The 15,159-nt window shown below is 50.2% G+C and overlaps 1 protein-coding gene across 3 annotated transcripts in view; it reads right to left on the bottom strand.

Moving 5' to 3' along the window:
- The window catches only part of FGD5 (FYVE, RhoGEF and PH domain containing 5), a 120,569-nt gene extending 106,318 nt beyond the window's left edge, over positions 1–14,251 (bottom strand). Inside the window, exons 1-2 of one of the 3 annotated variants that reach the window (XM_045812477.2) lie at positions 14,017–14,251; positions 3,218–5,870 (exon numbers count right to left, since the gene is read on the bottom strand). In XM_045812477.2, the coding sequence (XP_045668433.2) occupies positions 3,218–5,870; positions 14,017–14,029 (2,666 nt within the window). In that variant the 5' untranslated portion in view covers positions 14,030–14,251. The remainder of the gene's footprint in view (positions 1–3,217; positions 5,871–14,016) is intronic. The other 2 variants (XM_045812476.2, XM_045812479.2) reach the window with 2 other exon arrangements.
- Between the last annotated feature and the right edge of the window lie 908 nt (positions 14,252–15,159).

The raw sequence follows: 15,159 nt of genomic DNA, 5'->3' as shown, positions 1-15,159 counted from the left end.
AGTTCTATTCTATACTCTACATGTTTCTTGAAGGGAGGTACTTTTAGTGGAAAAAGGGCTTGGATTTAAATAACAGTGAATCACACCAGAGAGAGAGAGTTATTCCCTTTCCAGTCCTTTTGAATCCTCTGATTATGCCAAGGAGAAAGTCTCTGTGTGGTGCCAGGACGTCTTTAACACCTCTCCCTGTTTAACAAAGGGACCAGGCTTCCAGCTCCAGCCTTGGCAAGGAATAACCTCAAGTTAGAATTTAGCCGTTATTTTCCTTTCCTTTGTATCTTATTTGTATAACTGCCTTCTATTTATGGCAACCAATAGTGTTTTTCCATTTCCCAACAGTGACATAAAATTTCCTTTCTAAATATTTTTGAAGTAAAAAAGAGAGACTGATTGAAAGAAAAACAAAAAGTAAGTGATAGTATAGGTGGTAGAACAGAAATGGTAGAAGTGGTACAGGAAAGGCGAATGGTTGAGAAATACAGATCTGCTCCAATCTTACCATTTTGCAGATGAGCAGACTGTGGCCTAGCTAGCATTTGCAAGAACCCACAGAAAGTCAGTGACTGAGATGGGTTTGAACCCACATCTCCCGATACACTGTCCTGCACACTTTCAGGGCTGTTGATATTTATTTTGGCTTCTCTCCCTGATCTTCACACTGAAGCAAGGTGTGGGACAGGACAAGGAGCGGAAGGAGGAGGAATTGCCTCCCCACCCTCTGGCCCCATCTTGTCCCGCCCAACCTGAAGCACCCCCTGGGCACCCCTAGGCACGTGTCTCAGATCGGCAGCACCCTGGCCACTAAGGTCTCAAAGCCCCTGCTCAGGAGAAGAAGCACTAGGACCCCACCCCCACAGCAGTCCCTCGGGCCTCTCAACTTGATGTGTCTGAAACCTCCCTTGCCCAGACCTGTTTCTGCCCAAAGCGAGGCTTTTTCTCCCCCTTTGCTTCCATCTGTTTCATGCAGGAAAACGGAAGAAAGCTTTGCTCACTCATTGATGTCCAAGCGGATGTGGTTCCTGCATGGGAGATTTATCCTGGTCAGTCTGGCCTTCCATGAAATAGCATCAGAGTAGGGCAACAGCGCTCTGAGACTGACAGTCCAGGATACTCAAGCACGGCCCCAGGCTGTAGCATCAAATGTGAGACAACGCAGGGAAAGCACCCAGCACAAAGCCTGGCACACAGGAAGCAGTCAAGATACGATAGCACTGACATTTTCTTGGGTATTTTTCCCTTATTATCAGGTTAATTTGGATGAAGGGACTTTTTTTGGGTTTGGGGCAAAGTACAGATCAAGGCAACAGGGACTTTGCAAACAGCCGAGCATCCTGTGCACTGTATAACCCGGGGCAGGGGGGTTGAAAGTGAACGTGGCCCTGGAGCAGTGCAGTGCACAGCCTGCACGGTCAGGTCTGGCATCCCTCAGTGTAAGTCACTAAGGAGGCCTGAACCAGGTATCAGGAAATCTTGAGTCCTAGCGCTGATTTCTCCACCAAGTTGCTGAGCTACCTTAGGTAAGTCCCTTTCCCTCTCTGTGTCTCAGTTTCCTCCTCTGTAAGAGGACCAAATGTTGTCCAAAGTCCCCTTCCAGTTCTAAAAATCAGTGATTCTATAGAAGCAGGCTTTGATTTCTGAAGGGCTGTCATACAAAAGAAGAAATGAGCTCACGTGCCTGGCTTGAGAGGGGGAGAGCCAGCATGAGTTGGGTAGGGATATTAGGAGACAGCTTTTGCCTCAGTCAGAAAGGAAAATTTAATCAGGATACCTAGCAACAGATGAGGCAGCTCTGGGAGGTTGTGAGTTCCCTGTGGCTTGAGGAATTCAAGTACAGACTGGGTTAGAGAAAGGCCTGTTAGAGTGGGAGCCTTGACCATATGCCCTTTGAGATCCTTTCTAGCAGGGTGATTCTGGTTTCAGAGCTTGGTTCCATTTTCCTTAATGCTAGGAGGCACTCAGCTAGGTCTGGATCTTGTCAAACCCTGCTGATAACTATTACTGCAATGAACTGGTCGGCTGTGCAGCTTTCACCCTTGTAGAGTTTGCACACGTCTACACTCTCCAAATTAAACTCAGTCCCTCCAACAGTGTTAGTGTTTACCCTTGCCCCAGCAAACCCTTTCATTCTGGAAAGAACTAATTAACAGCCTCACCCAGATCTGGGGGAGGGAGAAGATGGAGCCAGGGTGGGGAACCATGTAAAAAAACTCAGGAGAATAAACCACATAAACACTTCTAGCATCTACACTCCAGCAACAGCTCCTGCTAATTGCAAATCATCTTATCTATTCATTACTGCAGGCGCCCCGGGAACTCCTAGCAGCAGCAGCTGTGTGGGACTGGGTGAAGTCACTGCACACAAGGGGTCAGAATCAGGATATCCTTTAAAATCACCACCATTTTCACTTGTATTAATTCCAGTTAATTCCATTCATTCCAAAGAGAGTAAATGGTTGAGGCTGAATTGCATTGCCTTTAAGTTGCATCTACAAGGTACAAGGAACACAAGATTTGGCGGTTATCTACTTGGGATGATCAATAAGGGCATTCAGTCTGTCTTGGGAAGGTGGGGTCAGAAAATCCCCACTGTTGTCAATAATTTCAGTGTTTCACTCTTATTTCCAAGGTGAATGAATCCAAAAAAAAAAAAAAAAATCAGGTTGGATGTACTTCTTAAAGGCCTCTATTCAGAAATTTAGCTCAGGGCACCCTTAGCTCTTTAAACAATTTAAATAGATTGTCTTTCCTAGTTCCCTTGAATAGAGTGTATATTTACACAGTAAAAGGGTATCAATCTCAATTTAGGGTATTTTCCGGATGGTGAAAGATATTTAGTTTGGCAACATACGAGGACCTTCTCTCTTGGTGACTTTCCTGGAGGGGACTAGCAAACCCACCTACCTAGATGAGAAATGTCTCTCAAATAATGGAAATACAAATGCTCACATTCACACTGTATTTGACATTTTAGACAATACTTTCACACAGATGATCATCTCTGATCTCTTCAAACACTCTGCCGTGAGGCAGCAGGAATCCCATTTCACAGATCAGGTAACTGGACTCAGAGAGGTAAAGCCACTCGCCCCGAGTCACACAGCTAGAACTGAATGGAGCCTGAGGCTAAAAAGCAAGTCCATTCTGTCCCCTACACCTAAGCTTCCCCCTCGGATGATCACACTTGCCCAAGAACAAAGAAAATATGATTTCACAGTACCTTTCTGCTTCTTGGTCTGCGCTCTGCTGTTTGCTCTCAAAGGCGCTGAAGCTGCTCATGTCCACGTAGCCGTCGTTCTCATTTGCTGTGGACAGGGCTCTGCTCTGATCTTCAAACAGCTTTGTAAACGTCCCAGCCCTCGCAGGCCTCCGAGGCGGAATCTGAATATTTTCATAGTCTGAGTTCATGGCTGGGATGTTCTCATAGTCTGAAGTGTCAGCATTGGGGAATGAGATGGACCGTGGCTTGGTCAGGGGCAAGGGTAGAAAGGGGGGCCGGGAGCGGTCTTCGAAGGACTCCACTCTGGACACCGTCCTGCTGAAGGGGACACCTTTCCTCTTGCCATCCCTGTAGAAGATGAGTGAGGAAGGGGAATCGGAAGCCCGGAGCTTGCCAGTCCGAGCCTTAAGCTGTGGGGAGTTGCTGAGGCTCCTGCGGTCAATTTCCAGAACCCTCGCAGGCCCATGGTAGCTGGATTCTGAAGACGACCTAGAAGACGACACATTGACATCCACGTGCACTTTGTTCTCCGACTTCTTTTTAAACGTCAGCGCCAAGAACCTCTTGAAGGATGACTTCTTCTTCTTGGTGTACTTGTCTGGGGGCTCACTCTCGATCAGCAAGGAGGGAGAGCTCTTGGTGATGGGCTTTTTGGTGATGCAGGCCAGGTCGAAAGGGGGCGGGATGTCGACCACAGAAGATGGTGTTGAGGTGCCGCTGGACGGAAGGTGGTTCCTCTGGGAGAAACTCCCAGAGGAGCCAATCATACACGGCAGAGAAAGGTTGTCATCTTTCCTTTTGATCCTATGGTCATCCAAGCCCGATGCCTCCGACTCCCGATACAAGGAGACTGGAATCTCTCGGCCTTCCACAGAGAATGATCGGGGGTATAAAGTGAAGGCTCTGGGCTTTGCTGGCAAGGCTCTGCTGGTTTCCAGTGGCTTCCCCTCCAATGATAGAACGGTCTTTCTTGCCTCCTTGGTGGCACCTCTAATGCCTATGGCTGATGAGCCAGCTTCTGATCCAGTTTCTTCGGGGACAGTTTCTGGGACATAGCCAGCCACCTTCCCGGAGTGGGGCCGGGCCCTCGTGATGATGTTCTTCCTGTCGATGGAGACCGGGCCACCCTCAGCATCAGAGCTCATTTCTTCTTTCGTGCCATAACCACTCAGCATGTCAGATGCAGCCTGTGTCTCAGGCTTCTCTCCTTCCCCAGGGTCAGCCCCTTGCTCCAGGTCAACTCCCATCTCGTAGGGGTTGGTGAGCACATCATCTACGGCGTCCTCCTCCTCCGGCATGACCACCACGTCAGGGACAGAGGGGCCCTCCCCAGAGCCACAGGAAGCTCCAACAATGGGGTCCTGCTCCCCACATTCTCCAGACTGTGGTTCCTGCTGTGACTCTAAGTCTTTTGCTGACTTGGAAAAAGAGGAGTAGCTCTCGCTACAGAAAGAGGTGCTCTCAGTCGGAAAGAACTCATAGGGACTTCCTGAGAGTGAAGTCACAAGGTCGTCCATGCCATCGTTCTCAAAAGGGATGATCTGGCAGCTCTCCTCAGCAGGTTCATCCTGTACCAGGTCTTCACCTGCTCGAGGGTCTTCTGCTGCCTCCTGGGTAGCTGCTGCCATTTCTTCTAGGTCCGTTTTCTCATTTTGGTCATGTGGTTCATCCTGGTCACCAGTGGCTGTGGCATCTTCACCCCCCTCCTCTGAGACTTCAGGGCTGTCTGAGGCCATCTCTGTCTCCTGGACACCCGTGGCCAAGCCCTCATTCTCTGTAGGTTCCTTGCTGTCTTCTTCAGCATCCCCCTCGGGGGGCCTGTCAGAATCCACACATTCATCCGGGGCCCCTGTTTCCATGTTGGTGGAGCCTTCCTCACCACCCTCCTCTGCCTCCCTGGGTGTCCCAGGGGGTCCAGCCTCATCACTGGGAGTTGCTGGACCCTCTAAATCAACTTGAGTTAGCATGATATCACTTGGAAGGACTGCCTCTCCATCCCAAGGGCCCCTGTCCTCCAGGTTGTACACGTTGTGCTCTTCCACTAGCTTCTCTTCCTCCTTGCTTGTAAAGGTCTGCTCCTCTGCCCCCGGGTCACAGGCACCATCCTCCACCCCCACATTCTCAGGAGTAGGGGCTATGCCTCCATCAGCCTCTTCACTCAGCACCACTTCAGCTGGGGCTGCCAAGTCCTCAGCAGCTCCCATCCCCTCCGGGTCACTCTCCTTGCCTCCCTCCTGGCACTCCTCCTCCCCAGCAGCATCCGGAGGCACCAATACTGCATTCTCTGCAGAGTTGCCATCCCTGGGTTCATCCTCTTTCGGTGGAGCTTTGGGGACCACGATGTAATCCTCATCAGCCTCAGACTCGGAGCACTCCAAGTTGGACCGGTGCTCTTCGTAAAGCCCCCTGTCAACGCAGAGCAGTTTCCCGTTGCTGCATTTGTTCAAGCTGTTGATCACGTACACGCTGGCTCTCCACTCACTGGGGGTCGCCAGCCTGGGCTTAGGGGCAATGGGGGGTTTCGGCCCCCTAGACATGGAGTTGGGACTGTGAAGACTATCAGGCCGGGGTGATGACGGAAATTTGGGTGCTGTCACTGGCGTGAGAGGACTGGCAGTCTTTGGCTTGGGAGCAACTGGTGGTTTTGGTGAATCTAAAGGATGAAAATAGAGAAAACAAGAATACAAAGTACAGTTACTCTTATTTCCATTCAGTCTCCCACTTAGCATTTTCAAGAAAATACTAAGATAGTTTCCCAACCTACGTGAGCCCAATCTACTATGTTCTGTCTTCGTTTTATGTCCTCCACCACCATCTTGAAAATCCCTTCACCTCTACTAACGAGTCATTTTGTAGACAAAATGAATAGATCTTCCTTCTGTACATAGTCCAGCTAACAAAACTCAACTCAATGACATACTCAAATAAAGGTGTGCAGATCATTGTAATCATTGATCCAACAACCATGTATTAATTGCTTTCTAGGTGCCGTACCCATGAGACAATGCTGAACTTGACAGTCACCATCCCTGCCACCCTCATGCACCTTACATTCATTCTACAGTTAATTCATTGTATACCTACTATCTATATGCATAGCGCTGTTGACGGGAAGATCTTCTAGAATCGAGAAGAGAAGAATACCTCTGCTGAGTACTTGGAGCTGAGTCAGGGAGGCAAGACTAACAGAACAATTGGAGGATAGAGCTGTAGACCCTTGGAATATTATGATTAAATAGCCATTATCTCATTTCTTCAAGAACGATACACCAAAGGTCTGTGACAGTGATGCATGACTCTTCTGAGGGTCACCTCTGAATTCTACATGCTTTAAGACTGGTGTCTAGCTAACTGCCTTGCATCCAAATTTCATGGGCATCCAGATTTCATGGGAGAAACCATATGGTATTTTCCAACATTGATATTCGCAAAAAGTCTCTTGCCTTATGGATGCTGAGAATCTATTTGACCATTATCAGAATAAAGGATGTGGTACAAATGTACACGCACCAGGAGTCAGAGAAGCAAGAGTTACCGTGACAAAGAAGACCTCCTGGAGAAGGTGAAATTTCAGCTGTATTTTGCAGAATGGGAGGGATCTGGACAAGTGCAAGGGTCAAGGGAGTAGCTGCCTACTTCCAAGTTCATCTGTTCTGCTACAAGCACACCTCCATGCCTCCAAGCCCCTGGCCACACTGTGGGCAGAGTACGGAATGAAGCTTTCCAGGAAGGCAACTCCAGCCTGACATCTTGGCTTCAAATGCACTGCTTGGCTCCCCACTGCCCGTAGATGACGATATGCAAGTCTCCCCTTGAGCCAGCCCCATCTCCCAGTGCCATCCCCACCAAAGCCTGGGTTTGACACAGAGCAGCTGCAGAATGCCAGCCTGGCTCATGACAGAAGGGAGATGGAGCAGAGGTCCTAGAGGTCAGCAAACTCTTCTCCTCCCTGTGCATCTGACTCCCAGGTAAACCCTTGCAGCACCTAATCCCAGTCATCTGTAGTTCAGGACTCTCTGACAGAGATACAGTGTGAGCCACATTTATTATCACATATGCAATTTTTAATTTTCTCATAGCCACATTAAAAAAGTAAAAAACAGGTGAAATTAATTTTAACAATACTTCTTTTTTAATTCAATGTATCCAAAATACCATCGTTTTGATATCATCACATAATCAATGATCATGACTGGATCAGCATGTCATCAATACACAAAATTTATTAAGGAAATATTTGACATTCTTTTTTGTACTAAGTCCTTCAAATCTAATGTGTATTTTATACTCTCAGCACATCACAATTCAGATTAGCCCCATTTCAACTATTCAGTGGCCACATTTGGGTGGTGGCTATGGTTCTGGCCAGCACAGTGCTAACTGGTCTTGACCTATCTCCATGGTACTGTTCCACTGGCACCTCAATTTCAATGCGTCTGAAGCCAAAGTAAGTACTTCCCCTAAACTGGCAGAACTATGTAAAATTTAGCTGAGAAGGCCCCAAAGGAAATTAAAAAGGCCTGGAATAGCAAGAATATAGGTGCCCACGCACCCTGTTCCTGAATGGGCCTGATTTCAGAGCCTCTTGAGTTGCACTTTGCACATAAATCTAATAATGAACTTAGTGGTCTGGTTTTCCAGTGTACAGCTAATTAGGAGGGTAGGGATTGGCAGTCAGAACAGGAACACTGCCAGGTGTAAACTGTGGTAGCTGCCAGTAAGAGAGGGAGAGAAGAGACACAGATGCCAAGACTCTAAAGGCTAAAGCACCCACCGCACCAACCCCGTAACCCACACCTATGTTCATCTACATTAACACCCAGGCCAGCCACTGACATCCAGATAATAACACAGAGTCTTCAAAATACTAGTGGCCTTCCAACTCCTTGCTTCCATAGGCAAATATGTTCTAATTTAGAAAAATATCTGTCCAAATTAGTAAAACACAAAACAAAACAAAACCAAAAAAACCGCCACACACAACAACTACCACCACCACCACCCACCCAACTATGGGGAGTTTAAACAGCTAACCATTAACTACTCTGTTATTGTAGAGTAACAGAGTGAGCCTTTGGAGCCTGGCTGACCTGGGTTCAAATCCTGGCTTGCCACTTATAAGCAATGACACCAAACTTCAGTTTCTTCATCTGTAAAATGTGTACAATAGGAACACCTACTCTCAAGAGGTTATGAAGATTAAAAGATATATATTTTAAAAAGTGCCCAGCAGTAGGCCTTCAAGTAGAAGTACTCAATAAAGAGAAGCTATTATTATTCTAATAATGTCACTCTTCACCTACTCCACATCTTCCCCTGGTGTAAGTATTACTTTACACTGATATATAATATTAGCTTCAAGCTCCCAATCAGGTGTCAGGCACTAGCATGAAATTATTCTTTGAGGGTGGGGACTCTCATTTCTCATACTTAGCAGGTGGTATTTCACATGAGCACCATGAGACCTGACAAAGGGACAGGTGGGCCATGAAAAACGACCATCACCTTGGCTGCATCACCCCCACCCCCTCCTTCATCCAATCAAGCTATTGATCTGTGGGCGCTGTCTCCTCCAGAAAGGTTATAGTGGGCGTCTGAGGCGTGATCCTGCAAGAAAATGCCTTCCTCACAGGATCCCCTAGGAATGACAATATCTGGTGTCCATGTCCTGCTTCCGGCTCTGAGGTTCAGGGTGTTTCACCTGCATCCCCTCTGCGATCAAAGGATGCCAGAATCAGAAAGGCTTTGTCTGACCCCTCAGGAAAGATGAGGAGACTGAGGCACATAGAGGCGAGGCATACGGCTCTCAGCAAGTCTGGAGCAGGCCCCAGGTAGAACGTGGGTTTCCTGTTTCCTGGTCTAGTCACCTGAACCTCTGCCTTCACCCTTTTGCCCTTGAGCTTTCTTCTACAGTGGAGACGCAGGGCTCCCAGCTTCCAGTGAGGCAGAGAAGGGTAAAATTCAAGGAAATTGAGGCCAGATAGACCAGAGACAGCTAGCCAGGTGTGAAATTTACATGAGGCTGAGTCCAGGGTTCAGAAGTACTAACTGACCATAAGGTGAATGACTGGCTTTCATTTGCTCCCATCTAATTTCCATTAATCCGATTCCATTAAACAAATATTTACTGAGCCCCTACTATGTGCAGGGCACCCACCTAGAATCTTTGGACAAATCAATAAACAAAAACAAACACCTTGTCCCTGGTGAACCTTATATCCTAGCAGAGGAAGATAAGCAATAAGAAGGAGAAGCATATTACATTATTGTATGTTAGATGATCATAAAGTCTATGAAAAAAGAGTAGGAGTTGTTTGTTTGTTTGTTTGTTTTCCAGTTTTAAATTGGGATAGGCCTCACTGCGAGGACATTAGAGCAAAGATTAGAAAGATGTGAGGAAAGCCAGGACTCAGGTGATGTGTTCAAGGAGGGCCAGAGTGGCTGGAAGGGAGGGATGAGTGAACAAGCAAGAGGGAGAAGCAGGAGATGAGGTCAGAGAGGTCACAGGGAGGGTGTAGATTATGCAGGGCCCCCAGCAGAAGACAGACATGCATACTCTGGCTAATGTGCTGAAATAAGTGGAAGTGGTGTGGATGGACGCAAGGACACCCATGAGGAGGCTCTTAACAATAATCCAGGCGAGAGATGAGACAGTGGAGGCTTGGACCAGGTTGGCAGCAGTGGAAGTGGTAAAGAAGAGTCAGACTCCAAATCTGAAGGCAGAATTTGCTGACAGTCTGAACATGGGGTATGAAAGAAGGAGAAGTCAAGGACAACACCAAGGTTTTGAGTCATAGGAACCGGGAGTAAAGTTGCCGCTAACTGAATTGGGGAATTCAGTTGGTGCTGGGGTGAGAAAGCCAGAATTTCAGTTTGCACATGTTAAATCTGAGTTCCCTACTACACACCTAGGTGGAGACAGATATCAAGTGGGCTCCTGGATATAGGAGTCTGGATTCTCGGGGGAGAGGTCTGGCTGGAGCTATCCATCACTCGGATGGAATTTAAGGCCTGGGCCTGGTGAGATCACCAAGTGAATGAGTGTGAACAAAGAAAAGAGCAGAGCCCAGAAGGGAGCCCCAGTGGCCCTGAGGTTATAAGGAATCAGGGAAAGACACTGGGGAGGAAGGAAAGAAAATGAAGGTTATGTGAGAGCTTCAGCTCTGTTCCCTCCCTGCCTCCCTCACAAAAAGGAAACCAATAGAGCCCCTATCCTTGGTACAAGGTTATCTGGGTCCCAGACCAATTCTGCCTAGAGAAGACCCACTGGAAGAGATAGCATTGGGGGTGCATGTGGAAGGACAAGGAGGATTTTCATAATCAAAAAAGAGGCTGGGTATCCCAGATAGAGGGAATAGAATGTGCAGAGGCCCAAAGGCAGTTAGATGCAAGCCTTTTGGGAGTATAGTAAAGAGTTCAGTATGGCAGGGATTGGGGGATTACAGGATAAATCTGGGCTGGGGCTTCCTCCTCTGGGTGAAGTTTAACTTTCTGACTATCCAAAACCCAGCATGGGTGGAGCTGGTGGACCCTCTGCTGTGTCCTATTAGGTTCCTTTGGCTGTGGTGTGAACCTTCCATCTCCCAGTATCAAAGAGCCGCGGGGGTCGTACCCTCTCTGCCCAGACCTCTGGGCAATTTGCTATGCGTAAGGATAACTCAAATGCAGAATATCCTTTCACTGACTTAACTGACAATGAAGGAACCACAATGGCAGCAGGAAGAGATTTTTAACAGCTTCTGGTGACTGAAATCATCCCCAGCCAGCCCCCCTTACTAGTTTATATTTTCCCTATTTTAATTAAGTATCTGTCACTCACTCACACACACATTGCTGCTCCCTTGTCAGTTATGTAGAGGTTAGATGAGAAGGAATTGGGAAGAGCACTGGACTGGGAGTCAAGAGCTCTGATCTCCACTCCTGGCTCTGCCATTAATTGGAGGTGTAACCTTGGGCAAGTCCCCTCCCCTCACTGAGCCTCAGCTTCCCTATCTGTAGAGAAGGGCGCTGCACTAAATGGTCACGAAGGGTCTTCTGCTCCGGCCAACTACACCATATTTAAACTCATGGCTCTTCTAGTGTCCCCTGATATCCCCTTGTTCAGCCCCTGAGTCTGTTTCAACTGCGGTTCACTATATTCCCCCTGGAACTCCCATAGCCATATGTTCCAAGAGTAATTATCTTCCAATTTCACCTTCCAATTGCATCTTAATTTAACTTTCATTCCTGGGTGCCTGCTGGAATGTCCAAGCCAAGCCTGATGATTTCTAATTAGGCTGCTGTTAAGCTAGTCCAGTGATCCACGACAGGGCACACACTGGGAAGACCGCAGGGACAAAGTGGGGAAGGCATGGGCCCCAGGCTCAGACAGACCTGGGCTCTAATTCCAGCTCTGGCACACATTGTCTGTGTCATCCTGTGACACTCCACCGCTCTGAGCCTGTTTCTTTCCTGGTAAAATGAAATAAATACCTCCTTCTTCTATAAGGATATTGAAAAGTTCAAAGGAAATAACGGACGTAAGACACCTAAAAAACTCAGTTGGCTATAATTTCTTGGGCACCTACTTATGTCTTCAGCACTGGATAAAAAAGCAGGCTCTCAAGCTGGACAGTGTGTGTTTCAATCCTATTTTGGCTCAGTGACCATAAGATCCCTGCAGCTATTTTCCCATCTAGAAAATGGGGACAGCAAGAGAACTTATCTCATAAGGTTACTGTGAAAACTGAATTGATTGAAGTAAAACACTTAAAAGCAGCACCTAGTTCATAGTAAGTGACCAATAAATATTAGCCAGTATTCATTGGTAGCTTATGACACTGTTCCAGACGCCTTAAAGCTTTATTTAATCATGAGAACTCAATGACAAATATCATCCTATCCCCATTTTTCAGATGAAGAAACTGAGGCATGGAGGTGAAGAAACCTCTTTGAGGTCACATAACTAAGTATATGGTAGTTCTGAAATTCAGTCCCATGGAGTCTGTGAACCAGTGTGTTACATGATCCTGAAATTCAGAGCGTGGCACACAGAAATCATTAATGTGAGGTTCCCATCATTGCCATCACACTGAAAAAGTAACCAGGTTTATGCTGGAGGCAAGTTCCAGGATGGCTAAACCCAAGAGTCGCAACTGCTAAGATTTCCTGGGATCAAACCTGCCTCTCAGTTTATTCCGGCTCATTCCATCCCCCAGATTCTCAGAAAAGGGAGGGCTTGCCCAAGCCTCAAGCAGGGAAACGTGGGAAAACTGGAACCGCTCTCACCATTGTTTTAAAGTGAGTTTTATTAGGAGCGTAGGAAAAAGCTAGCCTGGCTCTGTTCAGGCTGTGCCAGAAACAGGCAGGAGGCGACCTTCTTCCTCCAAGGAGTGGCTGGCTGGGCACTGGGACTCTGTTCCAGCCTCTCCCGAAGGGGTACCCCTGCTCCCACCCACCCCCAAGCTGTGACCCACACTCCCTCACTGTCCAGGCATCCACATGCCCAGCAACAACAGGGCCTGGACACAGGACGGCTGCTTCCACACTCCCAAGTCCCCGAGTGTCTCCTTCGTCAAATCAGTCCAGCCAAATGTCTCCCATCTGCACTTCACTCCTAAGACAATGACTTTTTTCATTAAAAAGACTTTAAAGAGAAAAAATCCACGACACACACACACACACACAAGGCAGCAGGATATGGTTCTAAGACAGCCAAAATGGTGGCTTCCTGTTTCTTTAGGGATGTGTGTTTTGGAGTATGGCTTCGGACAAGGGTGTTGGTCGGGGAGGGGGCTGCCTTCTGCTCAATTTTAAAAGAAAAAGAAAGAGTGAACATCGCTGCGAGGCAGGGAAATTAAGTTAGCTGAGCCTGTTGCCTTGCAAACTCGCCTCTTGGAGAGAACTTTCTGCCCTCGGGGCGGATGGAGTCAGGAATTCCGAAAAAAACGATTCCAGGCATCGCCCATCTGAGTCTCAGTTACTAAATCTGTTAAATGGCCCTCCTCTGATGGGACCCCTAGTATTCACTATCAAACGCACTGTGGATTTCCCGGAATCCCTGAACTGGCGGAGTCAGATTCACGAGGCAGACTCGAGGGATGGGAGGGAACGAACGTCTGGAGTGCGGCTCAGCCTCGGTGAGGAGTGTCCCCCTTGGCGTTTGGTCCCCCGGGGGAGGCACAAAGAGGGCCCCGGGCCAGGGCGCTGCGAGGGAGGGGTGAGCTGCGGGGGGGGGGCAGTAATTTAGGGCTTTCTAGTCTCCTCCGGGGAGTGAGCTCCAAAGTCTCGAGGTCTAGGAGAGAGGAAGGAGCAAGAATCGTCTTAAAGAGTGCGCCGCCCGGGTACTGAGGAGGCCAGGAATAGACCCCGGTGTGGGGAAGAGCTCCGGAAGGACCCCCGGGGCCCCGGAGGGGGCCAGCGAGGGCCGGGCGGGAACCCCGAGGACCCGGGGTGAGGATTCGGGGGCGCGACCAAGCCGCCTTCGCGAAAGGAGCGTTTCTCGGTTGCGGAGCGGCGCCCCACACCGGGGTCGCGGTGGGAGCCGGCGGAGGGCGTACGCGGCCAGGGTGCGGCCTCGCCGAGACTGAGGGGGCGTCCCTCAGGCGGGGCGTCTTGGACAGGGGCTCTGGATGATTCTCAGCCTCCTCGGCGGGGGGACTCCGGACCCGCCCATATCTCGGCCGCAGCCGAGCGGAGTGGGAAGGTCGGGGGATTTTCGGCGGCTCGCCCCAGGCGCCCCGTGGGCTCCAACTTGGAGCGCCTGGCGCGGTCCCCTCGAGCGCGTCCCTCTGCGCCAGGGGTCGAGCGGAGCCTCCTACCTGCTCTGTTCATCTTCCAGCACGCGCAGCCCGGGGCCGCCCGTCGGTCAGTCAGTGGGTCCGTCCCAGCGCGAGTCCGCGCGCCGCCTCACTCCATGGCCGCCCCGCGGGGCCCGCACGCCCTGGCGCCCGCCCCGCCCCCCGGCGCGCGCCGGACTCCGCGCGGCGCGCAGGGCAAGTGGGGGCGCGGGGCGCGAGCCTCCGGGCTGGGCTGGGCGGGGCGGAGCGGGGAGGGGAGGGGGCGCGAACGCGGGGCGCGCGGGGCGGCGGCCGGGGCAGCGCGCGGCGTCGCGTTCGCTCGAGATTCCGTGCGGAGCGCGGGGCAAGTGGGGGCGCGGGGCGCGAGCCTCCGGGGCGGGGCCGCGCTGGCCGGGGGCGGGAGAGGGGAGGGGGCGCGAGTGCGCCGCGCGTGGGGCGGCGGCCAGGGCAGCGCGCGGCGTCGCGTCCGCTCCGGGTCCCGGCTCCGTACCGGGCGCGCAGCGCTCTGGGCGCCGCGCCTCTGCCGCCGCCGCGCCTCCGCCCCCTCCTAGACGTTTCCTCCCGCTCTGAGGAAGGCTTTTTTTTTTTTTTTTTTCCTTCCCCTTTCTGCTCTGTCAGGGATCGCAGAAGACGAGGGGCGAGGCGTCCCCGCGCACATTTAAAGGGGCCGTGGTGACTCGGGGAGCCGCGCGAGGTTCAAGGGACTAGGATCAGTTGAGGGGAAGGAGGCAGCCGGCAAGTGGGCTTCTGGGGACCTCCTAGTCCCCTCGTCCGAGGGACCATCCATCTCTTTTCAACCTGGGGTATGCGTTCGGTCCTGTATCAAGCGCTGTGCTGAGAGCAGGCTAAGACCGCTCCCAGTTCTTACCCTCATGCAGCTTAGATGAGAAGTCAGTGGAGACACAAGACAAATAAGCAATATCATTTCAGAGAGAGTGATAAATGCCTTGAGAGAGATAAACCAGGGTAATGGGGCAGAGCACTGTCTCTCAAAGGGTGCAGATCAGCTTTGGAATTGTTAGAAACGCAAATTCTCAGGACCCCCCCCCACTCATCAGACTTAACTGAATCAGAAATCCTGTGTCTAACAAACCCTTCAGGTCTTTCTAATGTAAGCCGAAGTTTGAGAACCACTTGTGTAAAGAATGGGTGATCAAGGAAGGT

Source organism: Ursus americanus, chromosome 14 (genome assembly GCF_024610735.1).
Source record: "Ursus americanus isolate L20-20 chromosome 14, mUrsAme1.1.p, whole genome shotgun sequence".
In the NCBI taxonomy this organism is placed as follows: domain Eukaryota; kingdom Metazoa; phylum Chordata; class Mammalia; order Carnivora; family Ursidae; genus Ursus; species Ursus americanus.
The sequence above is the reverse complement of the archived record's forward strand: the minus strand, read 5'-3'. Positions and strand labels throughout refer to the sequence as shown.